The 14215-nt window shown below is 57.6% G+C and overlaps 9 protein-coding genes across 9 annotated transcripts; 6 read left to right on the top strand and 3 right to left on the bottom strand.

Moving 5' to 3' along the window:
* Window positions 1-345: 345 nt before the first annotated feature.
* KRP23_9361 (uncharacterized protein) lies at window positions 346-2006 on the top strand (the record flags this gene model as incomplete). The annotated part of the gene is made up of 6 exons (XM_067894908.1): window positions 346-489; window positions 548-674; window positions 730-905; window positions 993-1040; window positions 1130-1443; window positions 1505-2006. The coding sequence occupies 6 exons, from the start codon at window positions 346-348 to the stop codon at window positions 2004-2006; spliced, it is 1311 nt and encodes a 436-aa protein (XP_067742539.1).
* Window positions 2007-2068: 62 nt separating this feature from the next.
* KRP23_9360 (uncharacterized protein) lies at window positions 2069-3136 on the bottom strand (the record flags this gene model as incomplete). The annotated part of the gene is made up of 1 exon (XM_067894907.1): window positions 2069-3136. One exon carries the CDS (start codon window positions 3134-3136, stop codon window positions 2069-2071), a length of 1068 nt encoding a protein of 355 aa, XP_067742538.1.
* A 387-nt stretch (window positions 3137-3523) lies between these two features.
* Window positions 3524-4561, top strand: KRP23_9359 (Oxygen-dependent coproporphyrinogen-III oxidase; the record flags this gene model as incomplete). The annotated part of the gene is made up of 1 exon (XM_067894905.1): window positions 3524-4561. One exon carries the CDS (start codon window positions 3524-3526, stop codon window positions 4559-4561), a length of 1038 nt encoding a protein of 345 aa, XP_067742537.1.
* A 320-nt stretch (window positions 4562-4881) lies between these two features.
* On the top strand, window positions 4882-6072 carry KRP23_9358 (Oxygen-dependent coproporphyrinogen-III oxidase; the record flags this gene model as incomplete). The annotated part of the gene is made up of 1 exon (XM_067894904.1): window positions 4882-6072. One exon carries the CDS (start codon window positions 4882-4884, stop codon window positions 6070-6072), a length of 1191 nt encoding a protein of 396 aa, XP_067742536.1.
* Window positions 6073-6422: 350 nt separating this feature from the next.
* Window positions 6423-8204, bottom strand: KRP23_9357 (Energy-dependent translational throttle protein EttA; the record flags this gene model as incomplete). The annotated part of the gene is made up of 1 exon (XM_067894903.1): window positions 6423-8204. The coding sequence occupies one exon, from the start codon at window positions 8202-8204 to the stop codon at window positions 6423-6425; it is 1782 nt and encodes a 593-aa protein (XP_067742535.1).
* A 358-nt stretch (window positions 8205-8562) lies between these two features.
* Window positions 8563-9735, top strand: KRP23_9356 (Myo-inositol 2-dehydrogenase; the record flags this gene model as incomplete). Its single annotated transcript, XM_067894902.1, has 1 exon — window positions 8563-9735. The coding sequence occupies one exon, from the start codon at window positions 8563-8565 to the stop codon at window positions 9733-9735; it is 1173 nt and encodes a 390-aa protein (XP_067742534.1).
* A 294-nt stretch (window positions 9736-10029) lies between these two features.
* KRP23_9355 (N-acetyltransferase ats1) lies at window positions 10030-10611 on the top strand (the record flags this gene model as incomplete). The annotated part of the gene is made up of 1 exon (XM_067894901.1): window positions 10030-10611. One exon carries the CDS (start codon window positions 10030-10032, stop codon window positions 10609-10611), a length of 582 nt encoding a protein of 193 aa, XP_067742533.1.
* A 166-nt stretch (window positions 10612-10777) lies between these two features.
* On the bottom strand, window positions 10778-11528 carry KRP23_9354 (uncharacterized protein; the record flags this gene model as incomplete). The annotated part of the gene is made up of 2 exons (XM_067894900.1): window positions 10778-11012; window positions 11089-11528. 2 exons carry the CDS (start codon window positions 11526-11528, stop codon window positions 10778-10780), a joined length of 675 nt encoding a protein of 224 aa, XP_067742532.1.
* Window positions 11529-13105: 1577 nt separating this feature from the next.
* KRP23_9353 (uncharacterized protein) lies at window positions 13106-13960 on the top strand (the record flags this gene model as incomplete). Its single annotated transcript, XM_067894899.1, has 1 exon — window positions 13106-13960. The coding sequence occupies one exon, from the start codon at window positions 13106-13108 to the stop codon at window positions 13958-13960; it is 855 nt and encodes a 284-aa protein (XP_067742531.1).
* Between the last annotated feature and the right edge of the window lie 255 nt (window positions 13961-14215).

Below are 14215 nucleotides of genomic sequence, written 5' to 3'. Positions count from 1 at the left end.
TTCAACAATCGTGTATGACAGGGCACTCACTCAGCTGCATAGACACACGCGTCTGTCCTCTTTCAAGATGACTCGTCGAGCCCTACAGATTTCGGCAGAGTGGACAGGTGTAGAACAAAACAATGCAACTGGCACAGCAGAGATTGCGCTGTCATACCATACTCGGCTGCGCCGACTGATGCTGGTAAATGCACTCGGGTCAAATAAGAAGCCCAGTGTGAGCGTTTCCGCGGGCAACAGTGCAGCCGACTTTGTCCACCCGAAGATATGACCGGTATCGGATCTTCCGCACAATTTCTCGAAGAAAGAAACAAAACAGCGTGGTATACACCACACGTCCCCGTCATGCGTGCTCGATCGGATGCCAAGCGGGACGTGCAGCAGACGCCGCGCTTCGCCTACCTGCTGCGTCTGGGGCTCGAGTCCGTCGGCGTGCGCTACGTGTCGGTGGATCTGCTGCGCAAGGCCAAGAAGAACCAGACGACGGAGGTCCGTCATCTATTGACCATTTCCGTATGTTTTGACAAATCCAGTATGCTATCACCAGGTCGAGTACTGGACGCTCTGGAGACTGCTGCACGACCTGGTGCTGGTGGTTTTGGCCGACTTTCAAGTGGACGAGGACGAAATGCAGCGCATGGACGACTCGGAGCTGCTGGACCCAGAGCTGCACGGTCGGTGGCTGTAAATCGTGTGGAAGTTGGTAGCTGGACTGACGTTTGGCTGTAGATATTCAGATGGAACTGGTGCGGGTCTACCTCTACGAGTGGGGGTTCGTATGCACTGCATTTTACCCGACGGAGACGACAGAGGGGCGACCATCGAGTCAAGTTTTGCTGCTTGCAGTTGCATGGCTCCTTGCGTTCTCTCGGTTCTTTGAGAGGCAGCAACGGTTCATTCTGGAGGTGGGTATCTGGCTGAATGAAGCTGAGGTCGGGTGTTTTGGAAACCTGACGCAGCACTATTTGGGATTTGATTTTTGTGCGTTCCAGAGATGCACAAGCTCCAAGCAACCGTCGCGGTTGCCTCCGTTTCCGAACGTAGGTGCTTGCTACAAGTATCGACCCGCGATCTTGAAGAACTGCATGCTGGAGTCCTTGAGTGCTAACTTTTACGCTGGCATCTGCAGGACGTTGATTTGGATGTCAAGTGTGTGCGCGATGCTGCACTGGATGCGGTGTCTAGCGTCATGGTACCCCATGACCCGACATTGCCTTTGGATGGGCAAATGCACCAGTTGCATTGCGCTTTTGGTCGCTTGCTGGGACATCTGAACGAATTAGAGGCATACGCACGCTATCATCAACGACTGGTGAAGCGCCTTGAGATAATGCAGAACAAGTCTGAAGAGCACCGGGACGAACTCATTCCGGTGTTTGTGCTTAACTTGATAGCTGGATCTACGTCTCAGCTGACGGATCAAGTGCGGCTACTATCGCAGAGGTGCGTTGAGTTGCATACGTGTACGTGAATTGATCGTAGCTCTAACTTTCTTGGCTGATAGTGTACAGATGATCGAGGATGAAGCTCTGTTTTACAAGTGGATCAATGGTCTTGTGCGTTCGCTGAATAGTGATGGGGACTCCGAGCCCCCAGTCAGCCCATTAGCTACGCCAGAAAGCGGTTCCTATTCGGCGTTGTGCACACAGATCCAAGAAGCGCAAGCTCTGTTTCAAACGCACACAGCTTCTTTTCAGAAAATTGAGCAGGGTTATAAGGGGGAGTGGAAAAAGTGGACATCTCGACAGAAATCGCGCTCACGAGTTCAGCAACTGGAGACGAAGGTTGAGCGATTCACGCATGAAGTGCAGACACGAGAGTTGTTTGATCCTCAGAAGCTGTTTCTTCTCTCTCAACGGTCTTGGGAAGCTTCGAATCCTTGGATCGCACGGCACGAAGCAAAGGTGCATCTGACCACGATGGAAGAAGTAGAACGGCTGCAGTCCCAGGTTGCAAGTGTTATTGGTGAGATCACACGAGAATATTGTGACCTGCAACTGCGGTAACATAGTCCAAAAAGATGGATGACATTGACACAACAACAAGGCTTGAGCCTCTTTCAATTAAGTTATTCACGCGGCACAACACGGAAACGTAGATCGGTGTGAAATCCGTCGTTGTATCGACGGGAATGCGCGAGGATCTCGCGCTTGGTCTGCTTGCGGAGCAGCGGGAGCACAAGTGTCAAAAACCCGTCACGCACCTCAGGCGGAAGCCGAGGCAGCTCTACAGCCATGGGGAAATCATCCGGCAACGGTCCTTTCGTAGTCACGACCTGAATAAGCCAGCGACGCAGGTACCTCATCTTCTTGATGTTATTCGTCCAGGCGCGCAGAATGTACGCCACCTCGGGTGACTCCAGGTCAAAGTGCGGCGTCGGGTGGCGCACCAACTCTTCTTGCCATTTCTGTGGCGCTGCGTCGGCGTCCGCAGGAGCTCTTGCGCGGCCAGCAACACTGTCACTGTGTGGCTTGGTGACCTTGGCTTCATCGTCCTCGTCGCTCTCTTCTCCGTAGATGCTGAACTGGCTGATGCCGCTGGTCACGCGCTGTTTCATGAGCGCCTGCTGCACCGGCTGGTCGTCCATCTCCAGCAGGTCCATGTGTCTCTGATGCAGCTCCTTGTACTGCTTGGTCTTGTCCTCCAGCTCGCCCCGCAGTGTGTTGAGTTCGCGTTCCTGGTCCCTGATGACGGCCATGCGCTGCTCCTGCTCCAGTGTGTGCGACTGCTTTTGCTCTTCGAGTCTGGTCTCCAGCTCTAGCACGAGTCTGCGCTGCTCTTCGTCGCCTTCTCTCCTGCGGGGCGTGCTCCTAGCGCTGAGTCGTTCCACGTCTCGCAACGCCGCGAGCTTCTCAGCCTTGAGGTGGCAGATGGTCTCTTCGGCGTCCAGAAGCTGCCCTTCGAGCCGGGCTACTCGGTCGTTGGCGCTCTTGAGTTCCAGCCCCGTGGCCAGCGCCCCGCTGCTGCTGCTGACCGAGTCCAGACGCGCCTGGCGCCGTGCTAAGGCGCGACTGAAATCCGCGTCGGACGCGTCTTTGGCGCGCGGATTCGATGCACCGTCGTCCACGTCCATCTGCCCCTGCAGCGTGCGCAGATACGCGTTGTCTTCGCGCGCTCGCTGGAGATCGCGCTGCATTTGCTTAATGAGGACGCATGCTCATGACTGGGATCAGAACGCCAGCTGGGTCATGGTATGATTGGCTGTAAATTGATGAGTTACAGCCAATCCGGTGGTCTTCATCATGTCACTCTCGTGGAAGGATGTCACTGTTTGACAAAGTAAAATCTGGCCTATTGTTGATGCATGTTTTTGTGGATCAATTGTGTGGCGCCCGGGCGTACAAGGATCACTCATTTCCCGATTTGCACGAATGCCGCGCTGCGTTTCTCCCTGCGCCGGCATCGCCTTGGCTGGGCTGGCATGCGGCATCTATCTGCACGAGTAAATGAGCGGTTCATGGGAGCTGCGTCTCAGTCTCGCATTTGCCTCCTCCAGAGCATCCAAGCCCCTCCAAGCCCCAATATGGCCACTACCATGTCGTCCGAGTTCCTGTACCACCCGTTGTCCGAGGACAAGGTCCCCAGGGACAGCATCGAATTCGACACGTCCGCACCGCTCCCTAAGCGCATGGAGCACGTGATCCTGCGCGTGCAGGACGAGATCTGCGCCGGCATTGAGGCCGTGGACGGCAAGAAGTTCCGCACCGACAAGTGGGAGCGTGAGGGCGGAGGTGGCGGCCGCAGTCGCATCCTGCAGGACGGTAACGTCATGGAGAAGGCTGGCGTAGCTGTGTCCATTATCAACGGGACGCTGCCCGCTGCCGCTGCCCAGCAGATGACGGAGCGCAACGCCGAGCTCCCGGTTGGGAAGGACCTTCCCTTCTACGTGTGCGGAATCAGTCTCGTGATGCACCCGCGCAACCCCATGGCGCCCACGATCCACCTCAACTACCGTTACTTCCAGATCGAGGTCGGCAAGGACGAGGAGGGCAACCCCAAGCTGATCGGCTGGTTCGGTGGCGGTGCCGATCTTACCCCGAGCTTCCTGTTCGAGGAGGACGCTCGCCACTTCCACGCGGTCTACAAGACGCAGCTCGACAAACGCGACCCCACGTGGTACCCCAAGATGAAGAAGGCGTGCGACGAGTATTTCTACATCACGCACCGCAAGGAGCACCGTGGCATTGGCGGCTTCTTCTTCGACGACCTCACGGACACGTCAGAGGAAACATTCCAAACCATTCGAAACTGCGCCAACTCAATGTTGGACGCGTACATCCCCATCCTGAAGCTCCGCAAGGACTTGCCGTTCACCGAGGAGCAGAAGGAGTGGCAGCAGATCCGTCGGGGCCGCTACGTCGAGTTCAACATCATGTACGACCGCGGCACCAAGTTCGGTCTGCTGACCCCCGGCTCCCGTGTCGAGTCGATCATGATGTCGCTGCCGCTCACGGCTCGTTGGGAGTACATGCACGCTCCCAAGGAGGGCACGTGGGAGGCCAAGACGAATGAGGTGCTCAAGAACCCCGTCGACTGGCTCAAGGTGGAGGCAGAGCCTTAGGCAGCGCAGAGTTTGAAGTAGGAGTGTAAGTCCGTGTGTGAAGATATCAAATCAATGCAAAACAAAAAGCCAACGCGCGAATACTTCGCCAATGCAGCGCCCCTGTTAGTGCTGCAAGTACGCTGACCAGGACAGAAATCACCCCCAAGTCGCTGGCCTGAAGCGCATGCCTCCGATGGCCACGCACTTGGCTCTTCAAGATCACCGGTCCACTCCCTCTTCAAGCCGATCGTTGTCCCCTCGCTAAGTGCGTGGTTTTTGCAGCGGATACTTTCCCTGGCAGCCGCAGGTTTCAGTCCGAGATTTGCCTTCTGTGAAGCATGTTCCGCTCGCTGCTGAGGCCGTCGCTCGCTGTGGTGCCCGCGGCGCTGGGCGCGTCGTACTTTGCGCAGCAGCAGGAGCCCAGCCGCTGCAAGGGTGCCATCCCCACGTCCGAGTTCCTGTACGAGCCGCTGTCGCAGGACAAGGCGCCCAAGAGCAGCATCGAGTTTGACGCCAAAGCCCCGCTGCCCAAGCGCATGGAGGCGCTGATCCTGCGCGTGCAGGACGAGATCTGCGCCGGCATCGAGGCCGTGGATGGCAAGAAGTTCCGCGAGGACAAGTGGGAGCGCGCGGGCCACGGAGGCGGCGGCCGCAGCCGTATCCTGCAGGACGGCAACGTGTTCGAGAAGGCCGGCGTGGGTGTGTCCATCATCCACGGCAAGCTCCCGCCTGCTGCCGTGAAGCAGATGACGGCGAGAGGGAAGGACCTCAAAGAGGGACAGGAACTACCCTTCTACGCCTGCGGAGTGAGCCTCGTGATGCACCCGCACAACCCCATGGCGCCCACGATCCACCTCAACTACCGCTACTTTGAGGTGGAGACGGGATACCTCGACAAGGACGGCACGCCCAAGAAGATCGGCTGGTTCGGCGGTGGTGCCGACTTGACGCCCAGCTACCTGTTCGAGGAAGACGCGCGTCACTTCCACGCCGTGTACAAGACGCAGCTCGACAAGCGCGACGCCGCCATTTACCCCAAGTGGAAGAAGGACTGCGACGAGTACTTCTACATCCCGCACCGCCAAGAAGGGCGTGGTGTTGGAGGGTTCTTCTTCGACGACCTCACGGACACGTCGGAGGAGAACTTCCAGATGATCCGCAGCTGCGCCAACTCGATGCTGGACGCCTACGTGCCGATCCTCAAGAAGCGCAAGGACATGCCGTACACACAGCAGCAGAAGGAGTGGCAGCAGCTTCGTCGTGGTCGCTACGTCGAGTTCAACATCATGTACGACCGCGGCACCAAGTTCGGCCTGCTGACGCCGGGCTCCCGTGTCGAGTCAATCCTCATGTCGCTTCCGCTCACGGCTCGTTGGGAGTACATGCACACGCCTGCCCCGGGCTCGTGGGAGGAGAAGACGCTTGAAGTACTCAAGAACCCCGTGGACTGGCTCGACGTGCCTGCCGTCGAACTCGAGACGCTCTCGACGGGCGAGCTGCTCAAGGAGCTGGCGAGAAGGAGCGAATAAGTTGCGTAGTCGGTCGAGTACAGAACGTGAAGCCTGCCGCAAGTCGAGAAGAGATGCATATACTACCAAGCAGCAAACCAACAGAAATACAAAGTCTACGATTTGGAGGTGTTTGCTTGCACCGGGGAGGTCACAACGCAGAGTTGAGCCCCACGTGGCTGCAATTGCGCTTGAGACGCACGTGTCCTTGCGGTCTGGAGCATTGCGCTCGCATGGCGATTCACAAGCGCTTGAGCACGCTTCATCACGGAATTCAGGCCATGTCACCGCAGTGTGGGGAAAGCTTTGAACGCATGCGGGGCCTTCGAGAAGGTACATGTCTGTGTATCTCTATGTAATCGATCAACAAACTACGGCTGCGACTGCTTGCGCTCGCGCTCGTACTCGGTGTAGTTGCCGTCGAAGAACTCGACGCGGCCATTGCCCTCGAACGCAATGATGTGGGAGCAAATGCGGTCCAGGAACCATCGGTCGTGAGAAATCACCATGGAGACGCCGTCGAAGTCGGACAGAGCCGCCTCCAGCGAGCGCAGCGTATCGACGTCAAGGTCGTTCGTAGGTTCATCCAGCATCACCACGTTGTGGCCGCCCAGCAGCATCTTGGCCAAGTGAACGCGGTTGCGCTCACCACCGCTGAGGCTGCCGACCTTCTTCTCCTGCATGCCACCGCGAAGGTTGAAGCTCGCAATGTAAGCGCGAGTGTTGATACGGTCACCGCCGACCTCTACGAACTCATTGTCGCCCGAAATCTCCTCGTACACACTTCGCCTGCCACTCAATTCATCACGGTTCTGGCTCACGAAACCCATGCTCACGGTCTTGCCGAGCTCCACGCTGCCCTCATCAGGCTCTTCGATACCAGAAATGACGTTGAACAGCGTACTCTTGCCCATTCCGTTGCCTCCAACGATGCCCACGATCGCGTGCGGCGGGATCTCGAACGACAGCTTGTCGAACAGCACACGGCCGTCGTCCAGCTGCTTCCGCAGGTTGTTCACCTTTATGACCTTGTTACCAAGACGAACACCCGACGGTACCACAATCTGGCCGTCCTCAACACGCGAAGAAGCGCGGAAGCCGCTGGACTCCATCTCCTGCAACTTTCGCAGACGCGCCTTGTTCGCCTTCTTGCTTCCCTGGTGGTCGCGCGACCACGCAATCTCGGACGCAATCTGCTTGGCCCGAATCGCGTCACTCTTCCGCTGCATGTTGAAGCGGTTGCGGCGCTGCGTGAGCCACGCAGTGTAGTTGCCCTCGTACGCGTACGTCTCGCCTCGGTCAAGCTCCAAGACCCAACCAGCCACATTGTCCAGGAAGTAGCGATCGTGCGTGATGGACAGCACCGTGCCCCTGTACTTTTGCAAAAAGTCCTCCAGCCAGTGCACCGACTCCGCGTCCAAGTGGTTCGTCGGTTCATCCAGTAACAGCATGTCCGGCTTCTCCAGCAGCAGGCGACACAGCGCCACACGACGCCGTTCTCCGCCAGACAGCACCTCCACGTCCGCATCGGCGGCCGGCACCCTCAGAGCGGCCATGGCCTTCTCCACCTCATGGCTCAAGTCCCAACAGTTCAGATGCTCGATCTGGTCCTGCAGCTTGGCCTGTTCCTCCAACAGTGCGTCGAAGTCGGCGTCGGGCTCGCCCATAGCCATCGACACCTCGTCGAACTTGGCCAGCAGCGTCTGGCTCTCCTTCAGTCCGTCCATGATGTTCTCGTACACGTTCTTGCTCGGGTCCAGCTGTGGTTCCTGCGGCAGGTAGCCCACCTTGAGTCCATCCTTGACCCAGCGCTCGCCGTCGAAGTCGCTGCGCACGCCGGCAATAACCTTCAGCAACGTGGACTTTCCACTGCCATTGGGGCCTAGAACGCCAATCTTGGCGCCACGCAGGAAGCCCAAACTCACGCGCTCGAACAGCTTCTTGCCGCCAGGGATGACCACGCCCACGTCACGGAGGTGGCACACGAAGTCGCCCGGTACGCCGCCACCGGCGTTAGAGGCGCCCGACGGAGCTGCAAACCCGCGGACAGCATTGCAAGCGTGCTGGGTGGCTGTCAGACAATGAATGGTCGACGACGTGCAGCGCAGACTGCGTGACGTCCTCGCGGAGGACGAAGCGGCGCGGCGGAGCATGTCGCTCGACTTGGCTGGATGTGCGGTCAGAATTGATACGTGGTACCGGTTTCACCGGTATTTGTCGGTATGGGCGATGTGTCCGCCACCAAAACGTCATCACTGATGGCGGCACAGCAATGCTAAGCCAGATTGTGGTGTCTTCAGCACTGAAGCATAACAGTAGGTTGAAGGTGGTGGATGAAGTTCCGCGTCACGAACCTGCAGCATCAAGGCATGCGCGTTGATGTGTGTTTGAACACCACGCAGAAACCGGTACAACGCCAAAATACTCGGTTCTGATTGGTTGTTAAAGTGTGATCTCCCGCTTCAACCTTTGTCAGCATTGTGTCATTCCTGCATTGTCCTCCAAGCCGGCATGCTCTTCTCCCGCTGCCTGTGGCGCTCCGCCGCGCTTGCCTCCAGCTCCAGCCGAAGCTTCTCGTCCGGGTCCCGCCGCCTCAACTTGGCAGTGGTGGGCACCGGCCGCATGGGCCGCATCCGCCTGACCGGGATGCAGCAAGACCCGCGCGTATCCATCGCTGCAGTCATCGATTCCCACGCCACGGCCAATCAACTCGAAGAGCTGAGCAGCCAATACGGAACCAAGTGCTTTGCTAGCATTGCAGAAGCTGGAGATGCTCTGAAGCAGCAGAACACGGCGGTGGACGGCGTCTGGATCTCCACACCGACCCCCACGCACTTGGACCTGGTGACCGATTGTGCCACGGGCGTGTTGGGCGGAGACGTCAAGGCCATTGGCATTGAGAAGCCCGTGGCGGCCTTGGTGGACGAGATTGACGCGGCCTACGAGGTGTGCCACACGAACGACGTGAAGCTCTTCTGCTCCTTCCAGAGGAGGTTCGATCCCAGCTACGAGGCTCTGCGTGTCCAATGTGTGGACATGCAACGCGTTGGCAAGCTGCAGTCCATCCACACAGTGTTCCGGGACCACCCGTGCCCGCCCGTGGAGTTCCTCAAGACGGGCGGAGACCCGTTCCATGACCTCGCCGTGCACGACATCGACTACGTGTGCGACCTCGTGGGGGAGTACCCGAGCAAGGTGTACGCCCATGGCACGAGCTTGTCGGCGGAGCTGAGAGAGCTCAACGTGATGGACAAGGCGAGTGTGTGGCTCGAATTCCCCAACACTGGAGTGGTGTGCACCATGGACCTGAGTCGCAGTGCCGAGTACGGCTACGACCAGCGCATTGAAGTGGCCGGAGAGCACGGCATGCTGCAGGTGAAGAACCCAAGCAAGACCGCCATGGTGCAGTCCACCAAGGCTGGCATCACGGCCGATACTCTGCTGCACTCGTTCCCGGAGAGATTCCGTGAGGCGTATCTGCTCGAGCTCGACAGCTTCCTCGACGTCGTGCAGGGCAATGGGAACCCTCGTGTGCACTGGGGCGCCTCCCGCATGAACACCATCGTCGCCGAGGCCGCTCGCATTGCAGCTGTTGAAAAGAAGGTCGTCACTATCAAGTATGGCAAGACCAAGCAAACGTCTCCCCAAGCCGACCCCATTCTAGAGTGCGAGTACGAGTTTTAGACGCACACTACGCTCATGTCCACAAAGCTAAGAGTAGCTTTGAGTACGTGCTGAACAACGATCTAGTCGCGTGAAAATCTTTACCTTTCTAACAGACTCGCTGCCGTGGTGACGGACAGTTTAGAGACCAGCCATCGAAGTGCACAACTGCATAAACCAAGAGCAAACTAGTCAATGCAATCCACACCCGACCATCAAAGGTCCGTCTTGGCCAGTCGTCGTGTCTGACGTGGCAGAATCCCTTCATTTCCGAACCGACCTCCTGTGCACCAAGTCGGCCCCGGACTCCTCGAAATGGCTACGCAAGAGCCCCAGATCCGCCGTGCCAAGCGTGCGGACGTCCACGAGATCGCGGCAATGATCCAAGAGCTCGCCGACTTCGAGAAGGAGTCGGACTCAAACAAGGCCACGCCCGACAAGTTACTGGAGACCGTCAACTTCACGGACGATGTCTCATCGGAGCACATTCCAGCGTTTCCGCTGGCCGGAGCTCCGAGTCGCAAAGTCGCTCATTGCTTTGTACTAACACTCGGGGATGAGGTCGCGGGGATGGCGCTCTTCTTCTACAACTACAGCACGTGGCTGGCATCACCGGGCGTGTACCTCGAGGACCTCTACGTGAGACCAGCTTTTCGTCGTCGAGGACTGGCCACGCTCTTGTTCGGCGCGCTGGCCGAAGAAGCGCAGCGCATCAGTGAAGGCGAGGGGCGACTGGAGTGGTGGTGTCTGCGGTGGAATGAAGGCGCGCTTAAGTTCTACGAGCGCATCGGCGGCACGCGCATGGAAGAGTGGGTCAGCATCCGCGTCGCTGGCGGAGGCAAACTGGAGCACCTCAAGCAGCTCGCCAACGAAGTTCGCGCCAAGAACAGCAAGTAAATACATGGACGCTGACAAGCACAGAATACTCGCGCTATCTGGATGCAGCATTCAGATTTCTCCGACGAGAGCTCACGTTTTTCAACAGTACTCAATCTCTTTTGCCGTTTTAAAGCCCCATCTCTAAATTGGAGTCCAAGTGCGAACCTTCATTCATGAACTGCGGCTAGTGAGGACGCCGCAGGTGGTTGGTCGACTCGGAGAATTCTTCCTCTTGGACGCGCAGGAAGGAGACAAACACGAAGAAGAGCAGCACGTAGAAAACGCACTGCAGCGACGCCCAGTTCACTCGACACCACAAAAGCCATTGCCGAAGTCGTCGCCGTAGCTCTGCCGACCGCGCACTCACCCTTCTCCGTCCACTCGCGGCTCGACGTCGACAACTCGACACGTTTCGTACTCTGTCACGAACAACAATTGATCACTTTTAGCCTTCGTATCCCCAAAACGATCTAAAACGTTTAGCCCGACACCCACTTCCACACTCTCAAGGTTTCCCTCCAAGTAGAACCAGTTAAGGATAGCTCCTCCTCCCCACGTACTAACGGCACTTGACCATTCCCCACTTGTGCCAAGTTTTGCCGTGCAATTTGCGCCTCGGGGGCAAATTTTCGCTCCCAAACCGCCAATTTATTGCCCCCAGCAGCTACGGCAATTCGGTCATCTTGCTCATTGACTGGAGCGGACGGGGAAGAGGCCGAAGCCAAAGCTGTCAACGCCTCCTCGAGCGCCCGGTTCGGAGTCACGGAAAACGGACCCGAGAGCAGCGGGGAGCGGCACATTGGACAGGCGTCGACCTGACGCAGCGCCGCATCCAGACACGGGCGGCAGAAGCTCTGGCCGCAGCAGGAGGCGAGCACGGGCCGCTCGAAGCCGCCCAAGCAGATTGGGCAGTGCCAGCCGTCACTGCTCGCCATTTTCAGCCCAAAATGTGAAGAACCACTCAAATTTCTGGTTAATATTTACGGGACGACTTCAACTTGCCTTTTTTCACCGACAACGTTATGCGAGCTCGTTCGACATCAAATGCAGAGGGAGGAATCATGGAGGGTGTGCAAGGTCACACGAGCTCAATATTTGTTTACCAAGAGCTCGTACCGGCAAGGTCGTACCTACGACCTAAAGCTGGTACGCCTGTGTGAACGTCTAGCCGTTTGGTTCAGGGCAGATCAAATGCGTGGGGTGGACGGTCACAATATGATCAAGCCGCTGTCGAGCTATCGCTTGTCAGTGGCACACGCTATAGTGGCCAACGTCTTCGATGGGAATGGTGGTTCGAAGTATCGTGCTGGTAGCGGTGGGATGCGGAGTGACAGCAGGTCACTAGTTGCATTCTGCGTGTAAATTGGTTGGTGCACAAGCTAGGTATGGCCTCTAGCAGCTTTTTCTTTCGTCTGGTACATCCGTGCGAGACTCATTGACTCAGGAACTCGCACGATCGAAACAACGCTGTCGATGCCCCATTGCCACAGACTAGAACGAGCGTGTCTTTGCCCCCCCCCCCCCCCCCCCCCCCCCCCCTTGGTGCATGAAGGCTGAAGCGGAAGGGCGGCGCTATTCCTATTCCGTAAGGCTCTGAGCGGTGCTCTCGCCGTCGACGGTAGCGCTATCTGCTGCAAGTTGTCGACCCAAGAAGCACAAGACGACCAGCACAATGTGTCAACTACGAAGGCGTCGGATGAGTGAATCAATACATGTGGAGCTAGTTGCATAGCGTCCGGTGTTGCTGGTCGGCAATGCTTACGATGATCCCAAGGTATGTGTGTGTGTTGGTGCAGTGGTGAGGCGGTACATTGTTGTGGCATCGCCTTCACTGTAAAGCAGATCGCCGCTAAGCAATGCGATGGTCTTCGAAAGCGCAGTTCAGGGAATCACATCTGATTTCGTGTCCACCGAGCTGGGATATGAGATGTCACGCTGCGCTTCTCGTCGCCATGAACTACGTGATTATGAAAAGTTCACCATGCGTGTGCTGCTGCAGTATCGAGCTTGAGCTCGCTCGCCAAGATGCGATCGAGCAGTGGGAGTTCCGCCTCCCCGACTCCGAGCCTCGACAGCGAAGACAGTGCCACCGGCAGATACTCAGCACCGACGCAAAGTTTTAGCGCTCGGACTCATTCCAGGCGGTGCGGCTTCCCGGAATGCCAGAAGACAGCCAAGCGCGGCGGGCTCTGCATCTCGCACGGTGGAGGCAAGAAGTGCTCGGTCGAGGGATGCACCACCAGCGTAGTGAGTCGAGGGTTCTGCGTCGCCCACGGCGGAGGCAAGCGGTGCCAAACCCCAGCCTGCGCCAAAAGTGCACAGACCGGCGGGTTCTGTTGGATCCACGGCGGCGGCAAGAAGTGCGGCTACCAAGGCTGCAAGAAGCGAGCGCAGAGCGGTGGCTCCTGCATTTCACACGGTGCGTGACGCCTCTGAAGCTGTTTTGCAATCCATCGCTTCCGGACTAACGAGCCTCTTGTTGTGGTGTTTAGGTGGGGGCAAGCGATGTCGGATGGAAGAATGCAACAAGGTGGTGCAGTACGACGGACTGTGTGTGGGCCACGGTGGCTACCGGAAGTGCCTCTCGATGAACTGTGACAAGCGTGCACTCGCCAACAGCTACTGCCAGGCTCACGGCGGCAACTCCATGTGTAGCGTCGGCGATTGCCGCAAACGCGCCGTCCGTGGTGGCATTTGCTCCGAACACAAGGCTCAGATGCCGTTCCACGCTGCCAAAGCCAGCACGACATTCGCGCGCTGCAGACCCTCAATCGAGTCGCCGGAGACACCTCTTAAGCTTGAACCAACCGAATTGACACGTCCTCGATTAGACCAGTACGAGAATTACACGACGCCAGCCAGCAAGGCCTCTCCAGAACTCCGCGAGCCCTCGACGTTCAACCGTACGAACATCCCGAAGGATACGGACTCAGTCCCTGCCGACGAGCACGTCCTGTCGTCGCTTCAATACGTTCGAAGGGGGCCCTCGTCCCAGTCAAGCTTGGACGGCGCGAGCACGATGATCACACCCATTTCCAGACACTTCGATGCTGGTGAGCAATGCGACCCATACCGTCCGACGCGCCAGAACCTCCCAGTGCTGCCGAGCTTCCGATCGCTACAGAGAGGCTGCAACTCTTCCCCCTGGTCGGAGGGATCGGAAATGGACTGGGGATCAACGCCCAACCCGAAGGTCAAAGACTCGCCGAGTCAAGTACTTTCAGCGTCAATGCAGTCGAGATCCGATGAGTTTGTCGTGTCATTGGGCAGACCTTTCGCACACACATGCAATGTGGCAAAGTGCTCTCGACACGCCAAGCGCAACGGATTGTGTCTACTGCACAGCATCGTATTGGCGCCCATGTAAATTAGCTAACAAAATGTGAGTTATCCTAAAAGGAGAGTCCTACCTAATCCGTCTATGACGTACTGGCTGGCTAGCTCTGATCGCCCAAGCGTCTCGAGCACAACAGTGAATAATAAAGTGCGCATGAAAATCAGTGACACCCGAAGGTAGTTTTTGAGGTTGGGATCAGTTTGGTTTGTGGACGGCATTGTAACAAGGTATAAAAATGTCCCGACCATCTCAGCGAAAGCTGTTTGAAACCTTCATCATTTGGGA

Source organism: Phytophthora ramorum (genome assembly GCF_020800215.1).
Source record: "Phytophthora ramorum isolate Pr-102 chromosome Unknown Phyram_PR-102_s0008, whole genome shotgun sequence".
In the NCBI taxonomy this organism is placed as follows: Eukaryota; Oomycota; class Peronosporomycetes; order Peronosporales; family Peronosporaceae; genus Phytophthora; species Phytophthora ramorum.
The sequence above is the reverse complement of the archived record's forward strand: the minus strand, read 5'-3'. Positions and strand labels throughout refer to the sequence as shown.